We start from the raw sequence: 23,848 nt of genomic DNA on the forward strand, positions 1-23,848 counted from the left end.
TAAATTAAGCATCTTGAGTTGGGAGATTATTTTGAATTGCCAGAGTGGAGCAGGAGCAATTACTTGAATCCTGAAATATGAAGGAAGGAGGCAGGACTGCTGAGGCCGTGACACAGATTGGAAGATCACACGAGCCTGGCTCTGAAGTCAAAGGAAGAGGCCATGGCCAAAAATGCAGAGAATCAATAGAAACCGAAAGAGAAAGTGGGCTGCACACCAGTGCATCAGGGAGGACAGTGGCCTTGGTGGTGTTAGCCCAGTAAAATCTATATTTAGCTTTCATCTAAAACTGTAAGACAACTTTGTTTTTATCTCATTAAGTGTGTGGTAATTTGTCATTAACAGCTGTAGGAAAGTGATAGCAACTATATGGCTCGACAGTTAGAGGGAGATGCAGAGATTCTCTGTTACATAGAAATATCCTAGTTCATTTAATGACCTTTTTATTATTTTTTTATTTATGGAACTTTTTACTTCATTATTCTTATAGTAAAAGGTCCTTCAGATATCTTTATCTGTGGCTGTAAGTATGTGCTAATATTTCCGGAGGGTTTAAGAAATACTTGTCATATCAGGACATATATATCCTGTAGACACTGACAAATTCACCTTTATTCATCTATGGGAAGAGACTTATGAGAAGCGTCGCCTTTTCTCCATGTCTCTGCTTCTAAGGACACAGCAATGCAAATCAGTCCACTGCGTGGAATGTTTTATTCCTAAGCGACCCAGTGTCATTTGCTGAGGAAAGTCTAAATGTTTTGTGTAGTTGTGGAGAAAGTATCCTTTGTTAGTGTAAATATAATAGTGGCCTGATCTTCAGCTTTGTAGTGAACTTGTGTAAAATTAAATGAGGAAAATATTATATCTATTGATTACATGTTCTTACCCATATTTGTCAGGCTAAAGCCATACCAGGTTCAGTTTGCAGTAAATGTACTTCTTAGATAGTTATTAAATGTTGTCTGCTATGTGGACACACTACTAGCGAGAAATTCAGGCTCAGGGATTAATTGTAGTCTCAGCTAAAATGCTTAGTGTTCTAATAAATCCAAACCTACCTGGGGTAATATATTTGTCCAATTTTTCTGTGTGATAAAGTAAATAGTTTAAGCTGACCTAGTGGCTGTGGGCTCATGGTAACACAACCACACAACACGTTCTTCCAACCATCCACTCTATGATTACTTGGAGTAATTTTCGCATTTCACTCTTAAGTCATAGAGAGGCAGAAGTCTAAGTCTTTTGAAAATACTGAATTTAAAACTGAATTTTATTAATGATGGCTTTCACTTTGCATGTTTACAAAAATGTTTTTCATTTATGTACAGTCTTCTGAAAGCTAGCTTCAAGTTAATATGATTGGCAAGTATGACAGAAGATTTAATAAAACATAGAAGTTGCAGAAATATATTGATTTAATACAAATCACAAGATAATATTTGAATGAATCATTTATAGGTATATCCCAGGGCACTATTAAACTCTACAGTGAGTCTTATTCTCAGATGCATCTTCATTCTTGGAAATTAAAGTTACATTTCTTTTATTTCAATATAAATCAGAATTTAGAATTTATTGGTCTTTTCCATTGCCAGAATCTAACAGGATCATTTCCATACTCACATAATGAAACCCTATGAGGCAGACTTTGTGTGCATGGAATCATTATGAGCCTAAATGAGAATCTAAATCCATACAAACACAGGTCTGGGGACCAAGAAAATCTCTGTCTCCTACTCCCCCCACGCAAAAATCTTTGAATATTTTGAAATTATGAATACATTATTTACTTGTCTAGAAAGAAATGGACAAAGAAAGAATTGAAGATTAAGAATGATAGACTCATCTAAGTTTTATTAAAGATCCTGGCGACTTATTTTTTAATTTTAGCAAGACGTACTCCCAGTGCTTTTGGATAAAAGAATTTGTGCACTTTTTATTTTTTTTAAATAATGTGCTTTGTTCATTTGTTTGCTAAGTGAACAAAAATTGGCCGCATGAAGAATCTAAGTGCCCTTGACAGTAAGCAGTACATTTGTTAGAGTTTTATCATGTTGTTTAGTTACAGATGAAATCCCTTGGTTCACATTATAAAAATCAAATAATCCTGCTGCAGGCGCATGCATCATGATATGATGTATTATATATTTAGAAAAACACATAAAAGCTTCTTCCCCTTACATCTGAATATACTTTACACTCAGCAATTCTTGGCCCTAAGGTGAAAATTTTATTTTATGTGGTTCTTTGATTTGCTGCATTGCCATGTTATTCAATATCATGTGCTTTGGGTATTTCTCCATTTGTTTGTTGGCAAAGAAAATTGCCATTATTTAATACAAGTCTTTAATCTTTGTCACGATCCCAGGGACCGCATTGCATTACCAGTGTGACTGTGTGTTTGTTATTTTCTGAGACTTTAAAGCCTGCCTTGTGACCTTCTCTCTGTTCAGTGGTTGGCGTAGAAGAAACACTTAGTAGATGTTACCACATTCGGTTGCACAAGTGATGCATTCTACAGAAGTAGAGGAAACAGTTCATATTTTTGTGCATGTCATTCTCCCCTAGACTGCACAATGCCCAACCTGGGCGACCAGTCCTGGTGTCACAGTGAAAAATTGGATTTCTACAGCACCTAAGCAGACAAAAGCTAAATGTAGTTTGTTATCTACTTATCAGAAGTATTCCAGAAAACCTTTTCAGTTTTCTTTATCTATAGTTATAGTCAGACTCTTCATACCTTAAGTCAGCAGGGAAATACATTTTCCTGTACAATTTGGAGTTAGTTTTGAACCGCAGAAGTCAGCTTTACCTAAGCTGAGCTCCAGAGAAAGTAGATTTTTGGCTCATTTTGATAGGCTGGCAAGACTTTATTTAGTTTTCAGAAAAGTTGGACAAACATGCACGATGAAAGACAGTGAAGAGGAAAAACTTTAGGAATCCCTAGGACCTTATCCACTAAAATTAAATGATTGAGGGCCATTCACATTCTCCTTCTAGATAACCATTTTACCTCCTTTGAAAAAGTGGATTTCAGTCTGGGTAAAAATTCTATAACTGAAAGCCAATGACGAGAGCATTCTGATGAAGAATAACGAGGGAACAGAGTGTGATTTTCCAGGAAAAAATGCTGGGAGTTGTAAGTGGGCATGATAAGGGCTTACTTCAGTCGGGCTGTCATGGAATCACTCAGCTGTTTAAAAAATGTCAATTATAATCCTGTTAATAAACGTTCTGATTAAGAGCATTCTTGTGTGGCCTACACTTACAAGTTTTCAGTTTTGTGTGTTGAATATTGAAAGAGAATCTGATTACTAGTTTACCTTGGAAGAGGGTTATGGTGGGGTAAGTAAGTGTTTGTTTATAGGTTAAAATTTCAATACAGTGGTAGCTCAATTCAAAAACTTGATTTTTTCTACAATTCTGGTCACAACTTTAGTTGGATAAAAACAAAATTAAATTCACTGGTTAGGTTCAATGTTGACCTAAGAGAAAATTTGATTCGGTTATCATTCAATAGGGTTTGAGACCAGAATTGTGGAGAGAATTAAATTTGTGAACCAAGGTAACATTGTATGTCTATGATTTATCAGAAGTTTTCTAATTTTAGAATGTCTTTTTAAACAATAAAAGTCCTAGATCTTTAAAATGTCTCAAAGCAGGTGTATAATGATTATTAGTTCATCAACAACTTTTTCTTTGCTATTTACTTTTTAGTAATTAATAAAAATAAATTTAGGGCTGGGGATTTAGCTAGATGCCGCTACCTGTCTCGCAAGTGTAAGGTTCCAAGTTTGATTCCCAATACCAATCAATCATTCAATCTACTTTGACATTCATTCAGTTGAAATAGCAGATTTATAAAATGTACGCAGTTCTAATAGGATTGTATATACTATATAATAAAAAAGAAATGAAAATTAACATAATAAAAGCTAGCAGCCAAGCTGCGTGTGGTGGCACACACTTATAATCCCTGCACTCTGGAGGCTGAGGTGAGGGGATCATTATGATTTTGAGGACAGCCTGGGCTACATAATGAGTGCAAGGCCAGTCAGCATCAAAAAGTGAGATCCTGTCTCAAAAAAAAAACCCAAAAAGCAAAAAGAATAGCCAATTTCAGTTGTCCAAGATTGATTATCTTGTTTATAGATTAATCAGAATAAGAAACAATATGTTTGAGGAAAACCTTAAATTTGTATGAACTAGTAAAAACATGTTACCCTGTTCCTGTTATTTGCAAAAAGATACAGTAATTAGTAGGCAGAACATTGTACCACTACATTGTGTCTCCTGCTTTTGGGGGAGGCCCATTACCTTGCAAGTCAGAGGGGCAGGACTGTGGAGTTGATATTTGGCCCTCTGTTAAAAAAAAGGCATCTTTGAAATGTATTATCCAGGCCACAAGAAGTAGAAGAAGACCTGACCATTACAACAAATCCAAGCAAGGTGATCACATGAAAGAAGGCCCGAGTCTCTACCGTGCTTGATCGTAAAGAAATACTGGATGTTTGTTCTCAGCCAGGACACCCTCAGTATATTTTCTAGTCATATAAGTTATCAACTGGAATTAATCTATTATTAATAAGTGAGTGGTGATAAATGTATGTATAAATACTGAGTGTGATTTGAATGCATTAAATCATAGCTATGACTCATAATCAAGAGGTGATTCTGTATCTGTTTTGTAGAATCACCTGTCTGGAATTTGCCTAGAGAAATGGTGAACAATTTTGATAATTATTAATGTTAAATACCTAATTTCCAATCTTATTCATATCCATGGCTGCCATAAACTCTTTTCCCTTCTAAATTTTTAAGAAATAACAGTATTACATCACTAACTTTTATAATGAGTTACAATTTACACAATTGCCAGTTTGGAAAGATATTTTTTAAAACTGTTAACTGTTAATTGAGGTCAGTGTGAGTTTCTTATTGGGTGATCATGCAGATTTTTGAAGAATTTGGTAAAAGTTGTTGCATGATATATAATAGTAAAATAAAGCCTATATGTCTGTTTTTCTGTCTATATTAAGATAACATTAACAATGAACAAATCTATCATTTTACTCTATTTCACTTCTACCTGATACTTAACAGGTTGAGTTTATTTCCTTTTCTGTGAGAATTTCCCTCATTACATAATGAGAAATGTTCACATCATAGTTATCTATAAATTGTAGAAAAACATATGGACCCTCCTTTTATGTGCACTGAGAAAAAGAAAAAAGGTGTAGCAAATTTTGAAGAGCGATGGTAACTTGCCTAGTCAGTTTGTTGGAATAAAGAACATAGCTGCTTGAATTTTAGCTTTCATATAGGAAATATTTTGTAGGAAATATCTCGATACTTTCAAAAGTAGAACTAAAATAAATAAGTACAGCTATAAATCTTAGACGGTGAGACCACTGATACAAGAGTAATGTAGAAAAGACTCTATCAGCAAGGACAGTTTTTCAAGAAGGAATTACTCTATTTCATCCGTTATCTCAGGTTAGTAAAAATGGCTCTCTGGTCTTCATTTTCATGAATCTGAGTAAAAAACTGAAACACTTAGTGAAAACATTTAAGAACTATTCTAGTGGGATGCCATCTTAATGTATACCACACAACTCAACCATAAATAAAGCACAACTGAGTAAGTTCATAGTAGCCCTACAAAATGCATAAGAGAACATCTTTGAGAACCAAAAACTGCAATAATGAATAATATTTTAAAATAGTACTGACAAGGATTATAAAAATAAGTATGGTTACATGGTTAAAAACAAACTTTCAAAATATGAGTGTAAGATGTTCTTGGAGAAAGCATTTTCTTTGAAATTGAAAAAGCATAAAATTTCAGAAAACGAAATATGGCACGATGCTTAAAATCAGTTTCCGTATTTTAGATGAGAGGGCTGAGGCACAAGAAGGTTAAATAAGCAGTCCAAAGGTCACATGAAGAGTAAGTGGTAGATAAAATTCTGATTTCATATATTATGCCTCCAAATCTGAAAACTCTTAGTGACTAAGTTCTATTACATCGTGAGTTACAAAATTCTAAGTAATTTGTACCAACAGTGAAATATTCTCAAGGAATGCTCTCCAAGATATAGTGGGAAAATAAAGAGAGAAATTATAGAATATTATCTCATTTATGTAAAAATATTAATATATATAATCTTTCTTAAAATTGGTACTTGTCTTTAAAATTGTTTATAACTTATAATATAAAACAGTATGCCATTCTAAATTGTATTCCTTACATTTACAACATCTGGAAATTATTTTTTGTGTTATTGAAAGTAGAGATCTTCCGATAAGTTTTAAAAATGGAAAGCCGTATCCCAACAGCATGTCTTTAGTTTTTTTTGTAATAAAGCAATGAAATCTCATAAGAGTATGAAACAAGATGAATATTTATTTTTGAAATATTACCTATGAAATGTGAAATTAGTGTCATATGATTATATAAATATACATGTACTATAGAAGTTTAATTTCATACTTTATTAAAAATAAAGACTAGTTAATCTTATCCAGAGTTTTATCAAATTTTTGCAAATAAAAATTGGTATATAAATAATCATATAACACCATGAGTCACAGGATAAATACTGATTACCTGAGTTTACTCTCAGTTTGATTTTCTCCTTTTTGTAGGAAAGATTTCTGTGTGCACAAAGATGAACCCTGTGATACTGTTGGTGAGTATATGTAAAAACCCACACTTTTAAGATCTCTGACGACCTTGAACACATCAGCTGTTTAAATACAGAAAATTATTTCAGAGTGATAATTTTAAGAATTAGATTTAGAATATCAAAGACATTTATTTTCTAACTATATTTTTAATTGTTGGTACATCAGTTGTTAATGAGATGGCTTAGGGTATAAGATACGTTGAGATAATCTTTAAATGATATTTTAAGTTTATCATGACTTTTTTTGTTATTTTCCCAATATACACATACATCTAATAAAGTTCTACTATTCATAACTTCAGGCAAAATATTAAGCTAACATTGTGATTGAGAATTTTGCAGGATCTTTGATTTATAGTTGAGTTATGTCTGCTTGAACTTGTTTGCAGAGTGAGTCAAAAGAAAGTTCCTTTACTTTGCCTATTTTGTGAAGACTCTGTGTGCATAAAAAAGCCGATTATCCATGTTTGAACTGATGATCTGAAATCCATAAAACATAATGTTAGTTACCTTTGCCATTCCTGGTGCAAAATACCCAACAGCAACAGTTTAGGAAGGAAAGATTTAATTTGATTCAGATTCTAGAAGGTTCAGTTTATAGTTGGCTGTCTCTAAGGAAGTAACATAATGGCAGAAGGGTATGGTGGAGTGAAAATGCTCAATGCATGGAATCTGGGAACCAGAGGAGGAAAACAAAGCCAAAGGAGAAGGGACCAGGGACCAGGTGTAGGTCTCTGTGACCTGCCCAAACATACCCAGAAGTATACTTTCCTAACCCCCAGGCATCTCTGAAACCAATCAAGTTGACAATCTAGCTTAACTATCACATTTCACTGCTTGAGACCTAAGCTCATCGCCTTAAACTACACTCAATCTCCAAATAAACACAAAGTCATAATTTACCTAACATGATATAACTGTTCCATGTACAATAAAAAATTCACTAATGCTTTCCTATAAAGTCTCAGCCATTCCAGTATTGTTCAAAAGCCCAAGTTCAAAAACTCTTCTGAGACCTAAGGCAAACTCTTAGGTGTAAATCACTGAAAGTTCAAAAAAACCAAGTTATATATACCCAATATACAATGGCACAGGGTAAAAATCCCCATACTAAAAGGGAGGAGTGAGGTAGCTGCAAAGAATGAGACCAAATCAAAATTGAAACCTAGCATGGCTGACATTAAATCCTATAGCTCCATGTCTGGCACCCAGGGCATATGGTGATGAGATGTCAATTCCTACGGTTTTGGGCGGCCCCATGCCTATGGCCTTGCTGGTTATGGTCCACATGTCCTTTGTCAGGCTGGATTTGCTTGTGGCCTGCAGCAGTCCTCAGCAGATGTTTCCCATTTCTTGGCATTTCTAATTGCCTGTGCTCACCACTGAACTTTTGGCTTTATTCTCACAGCTTCATGCATTGCCCTTTTAGGAGTTCCTTTCCTGGCCTCCTTTGAAATATTTGGTGTCAGCCTCCATGACTCCACAGTTCTTGTCTTCTGCATGCTAGTAAAACTTTCATCATGTAGATGATGCCAAGGTCTGCTGGCAGATAAACACACGGTCATAATTTGCATAACATGACATAACTGTCCTATGTACAACGGAAAATACACTAACGCTTTCCCCTAGTCTCAACAATTCCAGTACAGTTCAAAAGTACTTTTAGTTGAGTTGAAGGGTGAGTAGTGAGTTGAGGGTTTTCAGAGGTTTTTTTGTGGGGGCAAGTGCAGGACATGGGAGAAAGGAGGTTTCCTTCGTGATTGAGGGAAGCTATGTAGTCATCAGAACCTGTTGATAGGCAGGACAATAGACTAGGTAAGATGTGGGAAAGTCAAGGTTTAGGATGGGGAAGTTTGAGAGTAAGATATGGGAAAATCAGAGGTGTAGGATGGGGAAGTTTGAGGGTAAGATATGGGAAAGTCAAGGTTTAGGATGGGAAAGTTTGAGGGTTAACAAGGGAAGAAAGGAGCAACTGTGGGGGAGTTAAGTATGGGAAGTTTAAAACTTTGGAGGAGGTGTTTATGTATTTGGTAAAAGAAGAAAAACATGGCCATAGTATTGGCTTGGTGGTTTGAGGTGAAGAAGAGAGACAGGGAGCTACTAGGGAGAGAACCTAGTCACCTCTTAAGTTAGAGTTAATGGAAGAGCAAATACCTAAAATTAAAAACCTGATAAACACACACCAAAACATGAAATAATATAACCCCACACCACTAAATAAATCAAAAAACAAAACTTCAAGTAAAGATATCTGATGTGGTTGTAGACTAAATACTCCAATGGGACAGTGTCTATGTAACTCACCTCTAGCTTCTTTGCCAGAGATTCTAAGTGCTCACACTCCAATCACCTCTCTGAGTTTACAACTGCAACATTGAAACTAACTCACAGTTGGGACTTCTTTCCACCTGATTCTTGCACAGTTCCATCCAGTCCAAGTTCCTGAGTTAGGAATTCTTGCTGTCTCTCCCTGGGTGTGATGATATAATTGGCAGACTGATTCACGGGCCTGAAATCATCCCCTGATTCCTATGCAATCAAATAAGATAAAGTAATAGCAAGCTAATCAGTTATCTTGCTAACTGGGCTAGCTGAGAATATACCATGAAACCCACTTTCGGATCTCCCTTTAGCCTCGAGAAAAAATCTGTAGTTATGGTGGAAGCATTGTAAAGCCCAAGTATTGAGCCACATCTAATTTGCACTAAATATGGTAGCTATGTGTCTTCTTATGGTTAAAAAGAAGGTACTTAACAGTAATTTTACAGAATCAATTATGTAATGCTGAGGGGATGGTGGACTGTGTTAAGGGGGAGAGGAGATAAAGTGTGTTAGTGTGTGTGTGTGCGTGTGTGTGTGTGTGTGTGTGTTAAGTCTTCTGCTGTGTGGTATGGGAAGGAGGAAATAGGAAGGGGAGAAAGGATCCTAATGGCAGCAGAGGTATGTTATGTATTTAGATGGGATTACAAGGAAAATTTCGCATAAAATCAGTAGTGAGAAATGGGAATGAGAAAATAGTCTATGGCTAATATAAATATTAGAGAACAATTTAAGAGGAGACAGATGAAGAGGAAGAGAACAAAGAAAAGTAAAATAGAAGAAGAAACAGGAGAAAAGTAAGGTAAGAAGATGTACTTAAAAGTAGAAGGAATAGAAAGGAACATGGGAGAATTCCTTTACCTTCTAAAAACTATATTTCAAGAAAAGGGCAAGAGGAAGAGAAACACAAACACACATATAAGAAGTGGGACAAATAATGGAATAAAATTGTGTGGGGGAGAGGAACAGAAAGAGGAAACCACAAAATAAACAAACAAAATGACACGAGAAGAAAGTTTTCTATTGTTATAGATCCATGGTTCTTTTCCACAGCCTAGAAATAAGGAGCAGAGATCAAGATGAGATGTGTCGCTGCTCACGCTGGAAGTCTAAGGTGGATTCTGCCCCCAGAATGGTGCTGAGCAGACCTTCACATACAGTTAGGTCAGGGTGTCAGCGTGACCTTCCAATGAGCTCCTCTGTAGCTCAGCTGAACCAGGCCTTCAACTGCCTCAGCGGGGTCCATGGTGACCAGCTCCAGCCCCTCAGCAAGACTCCGTCCATCCTGCCCTCCAACTGACAGCTGTCTTGGCTGTCCTTCCCTCATCCCTCTGGAAACTTGACCAAGGATCTGCTTTGGGACCCGGGAGTGAATGCTGAGCCCTTTCCCTCACTCTCGTCCCACCATCTCTTGTTCCACAGTTGTTGTGGCTGCACTGGGCTGTGGAAGGCCACTTGGGAGCAATATCTCACACTTTCCTTGCAGGTTCCAACTATTATTTCTTTCAGTCCTTACGCAAATTCTCTCTTCCTTGTGGAATGTTCTACTGTTGTCTCCAATTTTTTTTTTTTTGTTTTTGGTTCAAATTTTCAAAGAAGAATTCAGATATGGTCACCACATTGTGTTTGGTTAATTGACCTTTTATGATATATTCTCCTCCCCTCTGTGTCTCTTGTTGATTTTCTCTGGGTCTCCCGATATGGCTCCTCTTCTACTCCACCATGTTGGACCTTCCAGATCATTCCTTCTCGGTGGATTTTTCCTCAGCATCTATGTAACTCCTCCTCTAGTCAGCCGTGTTGGATCCCCTATCTCAGACTTTTCCTTGTCCAAGATCAAGTCCGTTGTTTGGCTGGCACTTCTGCTGTTCCAGGCAGAGGGGAGACAATGCGGAGCCGGTACTAAGATGGGAGTGGCTGAGCCAAGGCATTAAATCTACAGTTGTGGAGTAGTCCGGAGCCAGTTCATAGTCCATAGTTCCACCAGAGCTTCAGGTCCGACAGTCAATGGCTTATTGGCATCACTCACTTCAAAGTTCTTAAATCTTGAAGGGGATGACTGTGGTATTATTCTAAATTTCAAAAGAAAGAAAGTATAATGTGATACATAAACGGTCTAATCGGTAGTATTGCTTAGTGAAACTCAATTTGGAAGGCAGAATAATAGTATCTTAAAATGTACTTGTTCTAATCCTGGGAAAGTGTCACTATATTAAGTTACCTACTAAAGAAAAATTATGGCTGTGAATCAACTTAAACAGGGAAAAGAGCCTAGATTTGGCCTCTGTTCTCAGTGTAGTCACAGGCTCCGTATGTGTAGAGGAAGGAGAGAGAAGTTTCGAGTCGGGGGAGATCTACTAACTGAGAAAGGTACAGAAAATGTGATTTGAGAAGAATTCAACTCTCCATAGATAATTTTGAAAAAGGAAGAAGGGGTCGCAAATGAAAATAGACAAAGAGCTTTTAGAACATAGAAGCAGGAAAATGGAATTCCCCTGAGCTTCAGGACCAGAGCCCAGAAGCTCTACACGCCCCTGAACTTTGTCTGGTGGGCTCTAAGGGAACCTTTAGGGAGCTGAAAAGAATATGCTTAGATGCTGTAAGCAAACAAACGTGATTTTTACAACAGTTATAGAAAATTCATAAAATTTATAATAATCACTCTGTTAATTAATTAATTAATTATAGAGCAGGGTTAAAGAAACAGAGGACTTGCAAATATTTAGACTGAGAGCTCAACAGTGCTAGCACTATGTTGAATTTTGAGAACTCATGAAGAGCTTGAGATTAGATTAAAAAAAAATATATATATATGTATATATTTATGTTACTATAGTTTCAGGCAGGAAGATTACAAACTGAAGCCCAGCCTTGGCAACTTAGCAATGTGATGAGACCCTTTCTTAAAATAAAAATAAAGGGTGTGGGTTTGTAGCTCAGTATGAAGGACCTGGGTTCAATCCCTAGTACTTAAAAAAAAAAAGTGTAACAAATTCAACCTCTGCTAGCAAACAAAATTAATTGTAGTTGAGGAATTCTAGCTTAGAAAGTAGACCCAGCAAAGACTATATCATCATGTAACAATTAAAGAAATTAAACAAAGCCATTAAAATTGTCCCAAGAAAATATAAGTGCCTGGTGATTTTACAAATGATTTCTACCAGTTTCCAAAACAAATCATTCCAATAAAACATAGACCATACAACAGAAACAGAGTGAATTTAAACAATATACATTTCTAATCAAATCCTTAGATGACAATGTGAGGAAAAAAGTTGAAAAATCATTCTTATTCAGGAAACTAATAAAAAAATCAAAACCAAATACTAGCAGATAACATCTCATAAAGTATTTTTTAAATAACCAAGTAAGATTATTTCAAATTTCTTCCAGAAATACTAGAGTAGTTCAACATTAAAATATAGCTACTTATTCCAATTAAAGATAAAAAACATATGATCATTAAGTTTGGAGAAAGAAAATGTCTTTCATAAAATTCAAAACACATTTATGATAAAAATTCTTGGCAAAATAGTAAAATAGGAACTTTATAAACCAGTGAAAGTTATTTATAAAAATCACTTAGTACATTTTTAAATAATAAAATATTTAAAGAATTTGTTTCAAACCAAAAAAATGAGGAAAAACCTATCATTACTACTTCTATTGAACAATGGTTCTGGAAATTTAGGTCTCACAACAAACTGGATAATATCAATGTCTGTGTAAGAAAAAATATCCAAAAAATATAGAAATAAATTAGGAAAATTGAAAGGAAAATTTAACAAGTGACTAGATATGAAATAAAATATAGTGCCAGTTGGATTTTATATACCAGTGATAGGGAGAAATTCAGTTAAAACTCTCTATAATATATGAAAATAATAACATAGTTTGGATATATTTAATAACAAACATGGAAGACATATGTAGAATATTATAGACTTTGCTGCAATTAAAAAAAGAAAATGTAATTCAGTGGAAACAGAAATCCTGTTCATGGTCTGAAAGACTATACAGTATATGGGGCATTTTATAGCACTGTTTTATAGCACACTGTTCAGTAAATGATGTTAACATAATCACAGAGAGAAAAATTGAAATCAATCTCATATAGTTTGAATTTCATTAAAAATGCATAGCCATAAAATGGTAATCATAAAGGAAAGGTTTGATGAAATTGAACTATTTTTTAAAAATGTCTTTGTATCATGGTCATCTTGAAAGTGAAAAATAAAAAGCCAGCTTCTATCCAGGAAAAGATGATATATTTTATGGATTTTGAAGTGCCTTCCATTGTCATAATTTCAAGATATACCCATTACTGTATTCTCTACAATACTATATGCCTTACTATACAGGAAAAAAAGCATGATAAATTTGAATTTTAAAGTGTCAAAAATATTAATCTTAGAATTAGTTATATGTAGTATTTGCAACAATGTAAGCAAAAAGTATTGAAATCTCAACTATAAAAACAACTTCTAGGGCCGGGGTTTAGCTCAGCGGTTCGGTGGCCTGCCTTGCAAGCACAAGTACCCGAGTTCAATCCCCGGTACCAAAAACAAAAACAAAACAAAACAAAAAAAATCTTCTGCAGCTCTATAAGAAAAAAAAAATAGGCATTCCAAATTGTCAAGAACATAACAGCCACTTTTAAGAGAAGAATGCATCAAGACCATGAATTATAAAAAAAATCAAAAGGAACTCAACATCAGTGACAATGAGTGAAATGAACATTAATACCACAAGATGTCTATTACCAAAAGACAGAAATTTTGTAAATAGAGAATAAATATATACTTCAGGAGAGATGTAAGTTGAAATCATCACTTTAGAACACTTCTAGAAGTACTTATTAAAACTGGCACGTGTGTGGACTGTGACCGTTAGTCCTGTCCACAGGAGTATTCCTAAACAATCCTATATTCACTAAAGACATGTAAAAGGGCATTCATAGTCATCAATCAGTATTACGCTAATTGTCAATATTTGATACCCAAACATGGATGTTTATGTATGTGTGCCTCCAAAGAAAGAGAAATACAAGAAACAGGATGTGATAAGGTAAGGGACTGACATGTATTGCAAAGATTTTGATTAGTTTACACTTCAGTGTCGACAGAGCCAAAATTTAGTGGATGTATTAGAAAGTATCACCTGGTGGGATCTGTAGAGATGGTAAAATATAAAACATTAAGCTATGAAGTACTCAGCCTATTGAGCTAGTAATGATTTTTAAAATATTAGTACATGTTTACAGTATATAATTACATTTATGGAGAGTCGGTACATGTACATAACAAATCTTAATTCTTAATTAAGCCATGCATGTATTATAAATTAGACATCTCAACCTGTGTGCATATTTTCAGATGAGGCTTAAAAAGAACAAATAGAGGCCGGGGATTTAGCTCAGTGGTTTGGTAACCTGCCTTGCAAGCGCAAGGACCCAAGGTCAATACCTGGTACCAAAAAAGAAGAACAAATAGAATCTGGATTAAAGCATCTGTCATGTTTGCACACTATAATCTCTTTCCAGGAGCTGAGTTGTATTTCTAACTCACCATTTTATAGAGTTTGTCAATTTGCATGAAGGGAGAAGGGGTATGTTATGTTCTCCTCGCTTTTTGTAGAAGCTTCAATTCCAAGCCCTCACTTTGAATAGGAATTTTGGATCTGAGTTTTTCCAAATGCCCACATCCAGTGCCTCAGTGCTGGATCAGCACTCTGAATTTTCCCTTCTTTTCTTCAGGTCCGTAAGAGTATTTCCTTATTTGTGACCGCAACCGCACATTTACGGAGGTTTTTCTTATCTTATTCAAGTATTCTTATGCATAAGTGATTGGCAACCAGAATCTTTTCATTGCTCAAGAGAGAATTCCTAGTAAGACTCTTAGAACTTTATGGTACATTATTATACACACACACACATACATGCACACACACACACACACACATATATATACACACACACACACATATATATATATATACATGTATATATGTAGTACTTAGTCACATCATCCAATTTGCATTTGCATCTATGCTGATTTGGAGAATTGATTTTAGAGTTAATATGACATTGCACATTTTTTGTTTTAAATAATTTTGAAAAGTTTCCTGTAGATATTCAAACTGTATGCAATAAGCCAAGTCATTCCTACATTTTTTTGTCTTAGCACCATTTTACTATAAGAATAATTGAATATCCAAAATACGTTTTAAATATATTTATATTTATGTTATTATCAGAGTAGAAATTAAAATAGAAAAATTATTAAAGTATTAATTCAAACAAATAAAACTTATTTTATTTAAAACAGCAGCATAGAATATATGCTTTCATGCTTTTTATAAAAATTAAATATACTGTTCAAAGCAAAAAAAAAAGTAGTGAGCAGACATGCATTTTTTTTGTTTTTTTGCAAATTTTTTAAGCTTTTTTTTTTTTTTTTGGTACCGAGGATTGAACTTGGGTCCTTCAGCTTGCAAGGTAGGTGGCAGAACTACTGAGCTAAATCCCCAGCCCTTGTTTGTGCAAATTTTATGTCCAGTCTGTAGGAGAGAGTTAGAGTCTCTTATCTAGTTCTCAATGTAAGTATAGTTGTATGTTATTTTGTTTGATCTATACTGCCTTGTTATAGAGAAGTAGTTGTAAACTCAGAGTGTGTTCAGGCTATTTTAGGTAGTTTTTGAAAAGTCACTAAACCCCAAATGGTAGTCTCTAAAATATATGAAGATGTGTGTAGATGTGTGTAAACTTTCATGCTCTATTGTATTAATGTCTATTGATATGTTTTACATTTTAAATGATATTTTTAATCATTCATGCTTCTTATGATCTTTGACCTACTGAGAAATATTAGTTTAGTGATTAAGACCAATCTAAATGTTGATGTGTTCTAGGATATGATATAGCGTCAAATACAAGTTTTACAATACTTTAATTTTCATGATTCACCAAAATAAGGCCATGATCTTTTTTTTTTTAATGGATTGACAGGTTCAATTTGGGTGTCATCCAGATTCCAAGTCTGAAAAACCATTTTGTCTTCACTCTTTCATGTAATAATGAAGATTAACAAAAAGCGTAGCTAGTTTAGATTGTAAGTAAAACAACAGTGTGGTACTGTTCATAGTGACTTGTTTTAGACAGCAGCAGAAACCATCTGTATTTCTTTTAGTGTTACACAAAGCATTAATATGTATATAGGCAAGTGTTCAGATTTTTTTCCATTATGTTTACTGGTACATTTTAGATATACATTATGATCACATTCATCATAGGGAGTTTGTACCTGTACATGGTAATCTTGGTTCTTGTCTTTTCCCATTCCCACCACCCCTCTCTATTTATAAAAACATTTGTTTCTGCTGGTCCCTTCTATTCTCATATTTTTTCCTTCCTTTTTTCCTTTCTCCAACCCCCTCCCTACATCCCCTTCCCCTTTGGACCTTTTCCTCCTATTTTACAGTATCTATTAGATATTTTGGTCCTCATTTACTTTTACAGTTTTTCACATCAGAGAAACTATTTGGTATTTACGCACATGTGTTCTATTTATTTCACCTAAGAGTATGGCCTCAGTGTGCATTCATTTCATTATAAATGTCTCTAGTTTCTCATGCTCTATGGCTGAGTAGTACTCAATTTTACAAAATAACCACATCTTTATCCAGTAAATAGTTGGTGAGCATTTGGGCTATTTCCAAGATTTAGCTATTACAAACTCTGGCACTAAAAAATGGGTGGGCATACATTGCTGTGGCATGAGACTTTTAATTCTTCGGGAAGGTACACAGCAGGGGACAAGATAGATCAAATGGGACCTCTAATCCTAGTTCTTTGAAGAATTTTCACACTGATTTTTGCACTGGTTGCAGCAGTCTGCACTCCCACCAACCATGGAGAAGGGTTCCTTTCTCCCCACAACCCCGCCAACATTTGTTATCGGCTCATTTCTTGACAGCAGCCATTTTTTGTGCGGTGAGGTGGAATCTCAGTTTTGTTTTCATCTGCATCTCTCGAATGACCAGTGATGTGGAACATTTTTTTCACATATTTACTTGCTGCTTTTACTTCTTTGTTTGAGAAATGTCTGTTCATTTCAGATGCCCATTTTTGAATTGGGTCTTTATATTTGGTGGGTCTGATTTTTGGAGTTTTTTATGTATTCTAGATAGTAGTCCTTTGATGAGCAAGTGATAAAATTTTTTTCACACCTTGTTAGTCTTTTCTTCACTCTGTTGATGGTTTCTCTTTCTGTGCAAAAGCTTTTTAATAAGATGAGATCTTAATTGTTTGTGTTAGTTCCCATGAAACTGAGGTTTTGTTCATAAAGTTTTTTTCCTATGCCAATATCTTTAAGAGTTCTACCTAACCTATCTTCCAACAGACATAGTGTTTCTGTTTTAATATTTAAATTTTGATCCATTTTTATTTTAATTTAGTGCATGGTGAAAGATATGGGTGTAATTTTAATCTTCAGGTGACTGAAACCCCATTTTCCCAGCACCATTTATTTATATATTTATTTTTCAGTACCGGGGATCGAACTCCGGTCCTTGTGCTTGTGAGGTAGGTGGCGGAACCACTGAGCTAAATCCCCAGCACTCCAGAACCATTTATTAAAGAGGCTATTGTTTCACTAGTGAAGGTGTTTGGATCCTTTCTAAAGATGAGGTGACTGAGTGTGTCTGGAGTCGTTTCTGCACCTTCTCACCTGTTCCACTGATCCTCAGTCATGTTTCATTGCCAGTACCGTGTTATTTTTATCCCAGCAGCTTTGTAGTATAGTTTCAAGTTGGGGTTTGGGATACCCCCTACCTTGTCTTTATTGCCTAGAATTGTTTTTGCTATTCTAGGTCTCTTCTGGTTCCAGTGAATTTTTGGATTGTTTTCTCTACTTCTATGAACTAGTTCTCTAGTTCATAATCCAATATGCTGTTGGGATTTCAATAGTGATTGCATTGAATCTATAATGTAGTTTTGGAAGTATGGCCAACTTCACTATATTGGTTCTTCCTAACCAGGAGCAAGGGTTGTCTTTCCATTTTCTGATATCCTCATCAATCTCTTTTTTCAGAGTGCTGTGGTTTTCAAAGTAGAGGACTTTCACTTCTTTTGTTATATTGATTCCTAGATATTTTATTTTTGAACGCTATTGTGAAAGGAATTGTTTCCAAATTTCTCTTTCTGTCTACTGTTCATGCACAAGAGGCTATTGATTTTTATGGTTGTCTTTACATCCAGATACTGTACTGAATCTGGTTTTTTGAGACAGGGTCTCACTATGTAGTTGAGACTGACCTGGAACTCACTATGTAGCCCAGGCTGGTCTTGAACTCACAGCGATCCTTCTGCCTCATCTCCTGAGTTCTGGGATTATAGGCATGTGCCACCACACCTGGCATGAATCTAGTTATTAAATCTAGAAATTGTTCAGTGGAATTTTTGGGGTGTTTTTATAGAATATCATGTCATCCACAAATAATGACAGTTTAACTTCTTTCTTTCCTACCTTTATTCCTCTTATTTATTTTTCATGCCTAATTGCTGTTGCTGATGTTTCAGAACTATACTGAACAGGAGTGGTGGTAGTGGACATCCTTGTCTTGTTTCTGATTTTAGTGAAAGTTTACAATTTTTGACAATTTAATGTGATAATTGGCTATTAGTTTTTCATAGATCACTTTTATCTGGTAGAAACAAAGACCATCTATTCCATTTAACTGTAGGATTCTTATCATAAATGGTATTGGGTTTTGTTAAATGCTTTTTCTGCATCTATTGAGGTGATCATGTTTTTTATCCTTGATTCTGTTAATATAGTGTATTGCACTTGTTGATTTATGTATGCCAAACCATCCTTGCATCCTAGAGATTAATATATCTTGGTCAGAATATATGATCTTCTTGATCCTTTGTATTCTAAGTGACAGTATGTTCTTGAGGACTTTTGCAACTATGTTCATTAGGGAGACTTTCCTGTAGTTCTCTTTTTTTATTGGGTCTTTCTCTATTTTAGGGATCAAAGGTGATTCTTGCTTCCAGGAATAAACTAGGGAGTATTGCTTCCTTTCTAAATTCATTAAAGTTTGATAAGTAGTGGGATTAGCTCCTCCCTAAATTTCTTGTAGAATTCAGCAGTAAAGTCATCAGGGCCTGGTCTTTTCTATGTTGCCCTTCAGGGCATGTCTCTGCTGTAACTGGTAGACAACATAGGAGCATGCAGGTCAGTGTTGATTAGTCTCAGAGAGCCAGCCATAGTCCACTGAGATTCAGGCTGGTTTCTGGCTGCAAGCATCAAGTTGAGCTCGCTGACCTCCTGGGGGTTTGAACTCTGCAAGGTTCTACCACAGGTTCTCACCACCAGTCACCCAAAGGGAATCTGTGTTCTTGTACAGGGTGCTGATTCCACCAACTGACCAACTGCTGTTGTCTGTAGACTTTCTCCACTCTCCAAGTGGGCTTCAATTTTCATGACCAAGTCTTGGAGAAGCTCTCTCTCTGCTGTTCACTGGTGCTCTATCTTCTTGAACTTGTAACAGTGGTCTTTATGGCCCCTGGCACCTCAGCTGCATGGATCTGGATCCCTGTATGGTCCAAGATGCAGTCTGGGGTGGCCAGTGGATTGGTCTGGGGCAGTAGGCCTCCTCCAAGCCTAGTCCAGGGTGGGGCAGCAAAATGTTCCAATATTATCAAATCAATATTACTGCTTTGCTTAGGACATTTTTAAGTGAAATTGTTTTTTCCCTTCCTAGGAGTGAGTAGTAGTGAAAAATAAAATAACGGTAAAATTTAGTACCACTGGTTTAATTTGAACTAGGCAATTTTCCCTACTATTGTTTTGCACCACCAATATAATGTAGAGAAAGTTTAACCTGGTATATATATTTTGAAAAGGTCTTAGGAGATATGAAAGTCCCGGGTTCCACATAAACTGCTTGAGTTATTCTTCCATTAACTGGGAATGATTGATCATCAGCAATAGTTAATGATCACATGTGTGTGTATGTTTCTTGAGACTTTTTAAGGAACTTAAAGTATGAAAATTGGTAAATACAAAGGTAGATGATTATCACTGTAAGTTCCCACCTGTGAATATTTTTTCAGTACTCATTCACGAGGTATTTCACCAGCACATTTCCAGCTCTGTGGTGCTTCCACTCTCCCTGCGTTGCTTACTTTTTTCCTGCTTCATTATTCCCAGAAAATGTTCTCTTCATGTCTTCTAGCAGGTTGGGATGATAGAATTTATTCTTCTGTATTTCTGAATATTCTGGTTTTATGTACTTGATATACAGACCACCCAGGAAGAAACTGCCCCCCAAAGACACTAAAACATATTTAAATAACCCTTTCATGTCAACCCTTTACATTTGAGAATCTCCAGACACTTGCCTTTCAAAACACCAATGCATTCTTCAAACCACCTTTTAGCATGAGTAATCATTTTTATTGGGTGAGAAGAAAAGGTTAAGCCAATTGAAGAAATTATTTTCTCTTACTTGTGCTTAAAGCACAGAGAAGTTCAGAAATTTAAAATACTTAAGTTGTCACTGAGATCATCTCTCTAATACCTTTTCAGTTAGAACTATATTGTACTTCTAAAAATTTGCAAAACCATATTAGTTCATTATGCATTATTTTCAATTTTTGAACCTTTGGACTAGGCAAAGTATAAGGCTAACTTTTTATACATAAGTAATATTTTCAGAGTATATTGGTAGTATAATTGATTATTCAATATATATATCATATATTTACCCATATTCAAAATCAAATGCCAAGCATAATAAAACCTGCTACACTTGTAGAATGCATTATGCAGAAATAAAAAATTAACACAGACTAAAGGATGCAAGTAATTCAACATTGAGTGAGGGGTTACATACTGAAACACAGTGTGTCTACTGTGGGTGAAAATGTACTCAGGGCCCTTTGTGAAGGCAAAGAGAGAAGGGATAACGATGTTTAAGGAATAAAAGTTCAGGGCGGAATTCAGAGAGATTTCCATTTATCATGTTTGATGTGAGAAGAACCTTGTATAACAATATTGGAATGGCATTTCAGGACACTGTGATATTTGTAATTTCTCTATATTTAGCATTCCTTTCCCTTGGTCTCGTTAGTGATGAAATAGAAGGTGCCACAGTAAAACACTCTAGATACTTGCACTGTGATACAGAAAAGGTAGCGAAGGGGAAGATTGGTTCTTGGAGGAGATAAACTGAGAGAGGTCAGCTCAGACTAGATGAAATGCGTCGTGTCTCTGGAGCTCCCAGAGAGATGAGGAACCCTAATCGAGTCAGGCTTCTTTGCACCTAACTTTAGTTTGAAATAAAAAGATCTATAAAGTTCATTTAGTTATAAGGTGATCATACAGTTTCTGATTCATACCAAGACATCTTCAAAAGTTAAAAGAGTAAATTATTGATTATTATTGAAGATAAGTATAAATTAGAATGTCTTAAACAAATCAGCCATATGATCAGTTTGTATTTTGGAAATAAATACTTATTTCAGAAATATTAAATCATCATAATTATTTTTGTAACTTCAATTTTTTTTTTTTTTTTTTGGTACCGGGGATTAAGGCAGGCCACCGAACCGCTGAGCTAAACCCCCGGCCCTATAACTTCAATATTTCATTATTTAATTCCTCAATAATACAAATTAGACTTCCTAGCTATGAACATGAGCTTTTCTACACTTATTAGAAACTGAATTTATACCATTTCCTTCAGCCTTAAAGTAGTTCAATTCATAGGGACACAGAACATTGCAATTTTTAAATTATGGTTTGAGTCTCATATATATCACATACATAAAAGATGACAATTTCATCATATATTTATTTCTCATGTATGAAAGGCTTGGAAAAATACTCAAAAGATAACATAAGCCATGCTATTTTATTTCTTCTTTCATTTGAATTAGTTCTTTCATTTCAAGTTGTCCTCTTTTCACTTCTCTCTCTCTCTCACTTAAGTTTTGAGTACTTATGAGCTCCAGTTCTGTGCCCAGTGTTAGGTGCTAAATACTTAAAGTGCTGACTATAATTAACAAATTCACACATTCTTTTGACCTCTTACCTTTTCCAATTCTTTTATTGTTCTTGCCTAGTTAACCAAAACAGTTCCACATTTTTCTTCCTCTTAGTGTAAGCCAATATTATCTCTATAACTATATTATCATAGCTTCTGAGCATAAATATATTGATGTATATCACTTATATAATGAGATGCTCTAATATTGATTTTGAGATCTAGGTACTATAGGAAAAATGATCTCTCTTAAAAGGTTAATGATCTTGTTATGATTTCACTACCTTATTTTGATCTTAGCGGAATATTTCCGCCATCATTTATTTTTCTTCAAGGCAGAGCATTATTGAAAATTGAAACTTGATAAGTTAGATTTTTTTCTTTTAAGTATTAGTGCAGTAATTCATATAATCCATATTATTTCTAAGCAAATATATAATATATAATGATATATATAAATATATATATAGCAAATATATAATGATAATGTTATATATAGAATATTATCAATTAACTACATGACAAAATATACAAAAAATATGCAAAGACATACAAATTAAAATGCTTTTAATGGTACTCTAATGCTTTGGGTTGTTAGTTGCTACATAATCTGTATATGTTCCAAAAATCCATTCTTGTATTTATCATTTTTCTCTTGAGTCTCATCTCTAATTAGTTAGAAAATGTTAATAACTAGAGAACACCAAGATAATTAAGATGTTTCTTTAGCATCACAGAAAAACAGAATTCCATAAAACTTTTCTTTAAATTACAAAAGACGCATGCTTACTGTTGTTATTTTTTGCACAAAAGATTGTTAGCCAGTTTTCTGTTATAGTAACAAATACCTAACATAACCTCCTCTCAGAGGACACAGGTTTATTCTGATGCTCACTTTCAGACGCTTCATTCATAATTTTTAGCCACGTTGCTTTTGGGACAGGAGTGGCACCTCAGCGCAGAAGTGCCTGTGCAAACAAAACTGCTCGCATCATGTCCAGGCAGCAAAACAAAGAGGAATGTGAGAGGTAGCATCCCATTGTCCCCTTCGAGGACATGTTCTCAGTGATCTGAAGACCTGTTAAAATGTCCAACACTTTAACATAGCTCCAACATAGCTCCGAGCCAGGGACTAAGCCTTTGGCATACAGGCTTTTTATGAACATTTTAGTTCCAAACCGTAGTACTATCTCTGTCTAATTTTAGGTAAACCGAATTAACAGAGTTCACCTTTCTCTTCTATTAAAAGCAGTTGTAAAGTTTGAGACAGTGGAAGATCTAGGTGAGTATTCTTAAAAGCCAAATTAGAGGCTGACTGGAAAGAAGATATGAGTTTGAAGGAACACCAAACTGGCAATGCTTGTCACGTTATTGTCTTTGTGTTTGTTATCTCATCCTGGACTGAACACAGCTCAAATTTGGAAGTGATCATGAAGAAATCTAGAGAAAATATTTTAGAAGACTTCTTTCAGTTCTGGATCAAGGACCAGGAAAATCTCTGATGCTCAAAGAAAGTCGGGGAAATTCCTCCTTTAAAAATTGCTCATTTGCCGGGCGTGGTGGCACACTCCTGTAATCCCAGCACTTGGGAGGCTGAGGCAGAAGGATCACTATGAGTTCGAGACCATCCTGGGCTACATAGTAAGTTCCAGGTCAGTCTCAACTACATAGTGAGACCCTGTCTCAAAAAACCAAAAAAAAAAAAAATTGTTCATTTTTGAAATCTATCTCCTATTTTCTATAATCCGTTGGTAGTGGTGGGGACAGCAAGAGTGAAAAAGGAA

General features: G+C 35.2%; 1 protein-coding gene across 1 annotated transcript in view; it reads left to right on the forward strand.

Annotated features, from left to right (window-relative positions):
• Positions 1-23,848, forward strand: part of Adamts19 (ADAM metallopeptidase with thrombospondin type 1 motif 19) — a gene marked incomplete at its 5' end in the record, with an annotated part of 210,106 nt that overhangs the window by 54,737 nt on the left and 131,521 nt on the right. The window contains one exon of the mRNA XM_010627281.2: positions 6,652-6,695. Coding sequence (XP_010625583.1) covers positions 6,652-6,695 — 44 coding nt within the window. The remainder of the gene's footprint in view (positions 1-6,651; positions 6,696-23,848) is intronic.

Source organism: Fukomys damarensis, unplaced genomic scaffold (genome assembly GCF_012274545.1).
Source record: "Fukomys damarensis isolate Sample0158 unplaced genomic scaffold, DMR_v1.0_HiC HiC_scaffold_3, whole genome shotgun sequence".
Classification (NCBI taxonomy): Eukaryota; Metazoa; Chordata; class Mammalia; order Rodentia; family Bathyergidae; genus Fukomys; species Fukomys damarensis.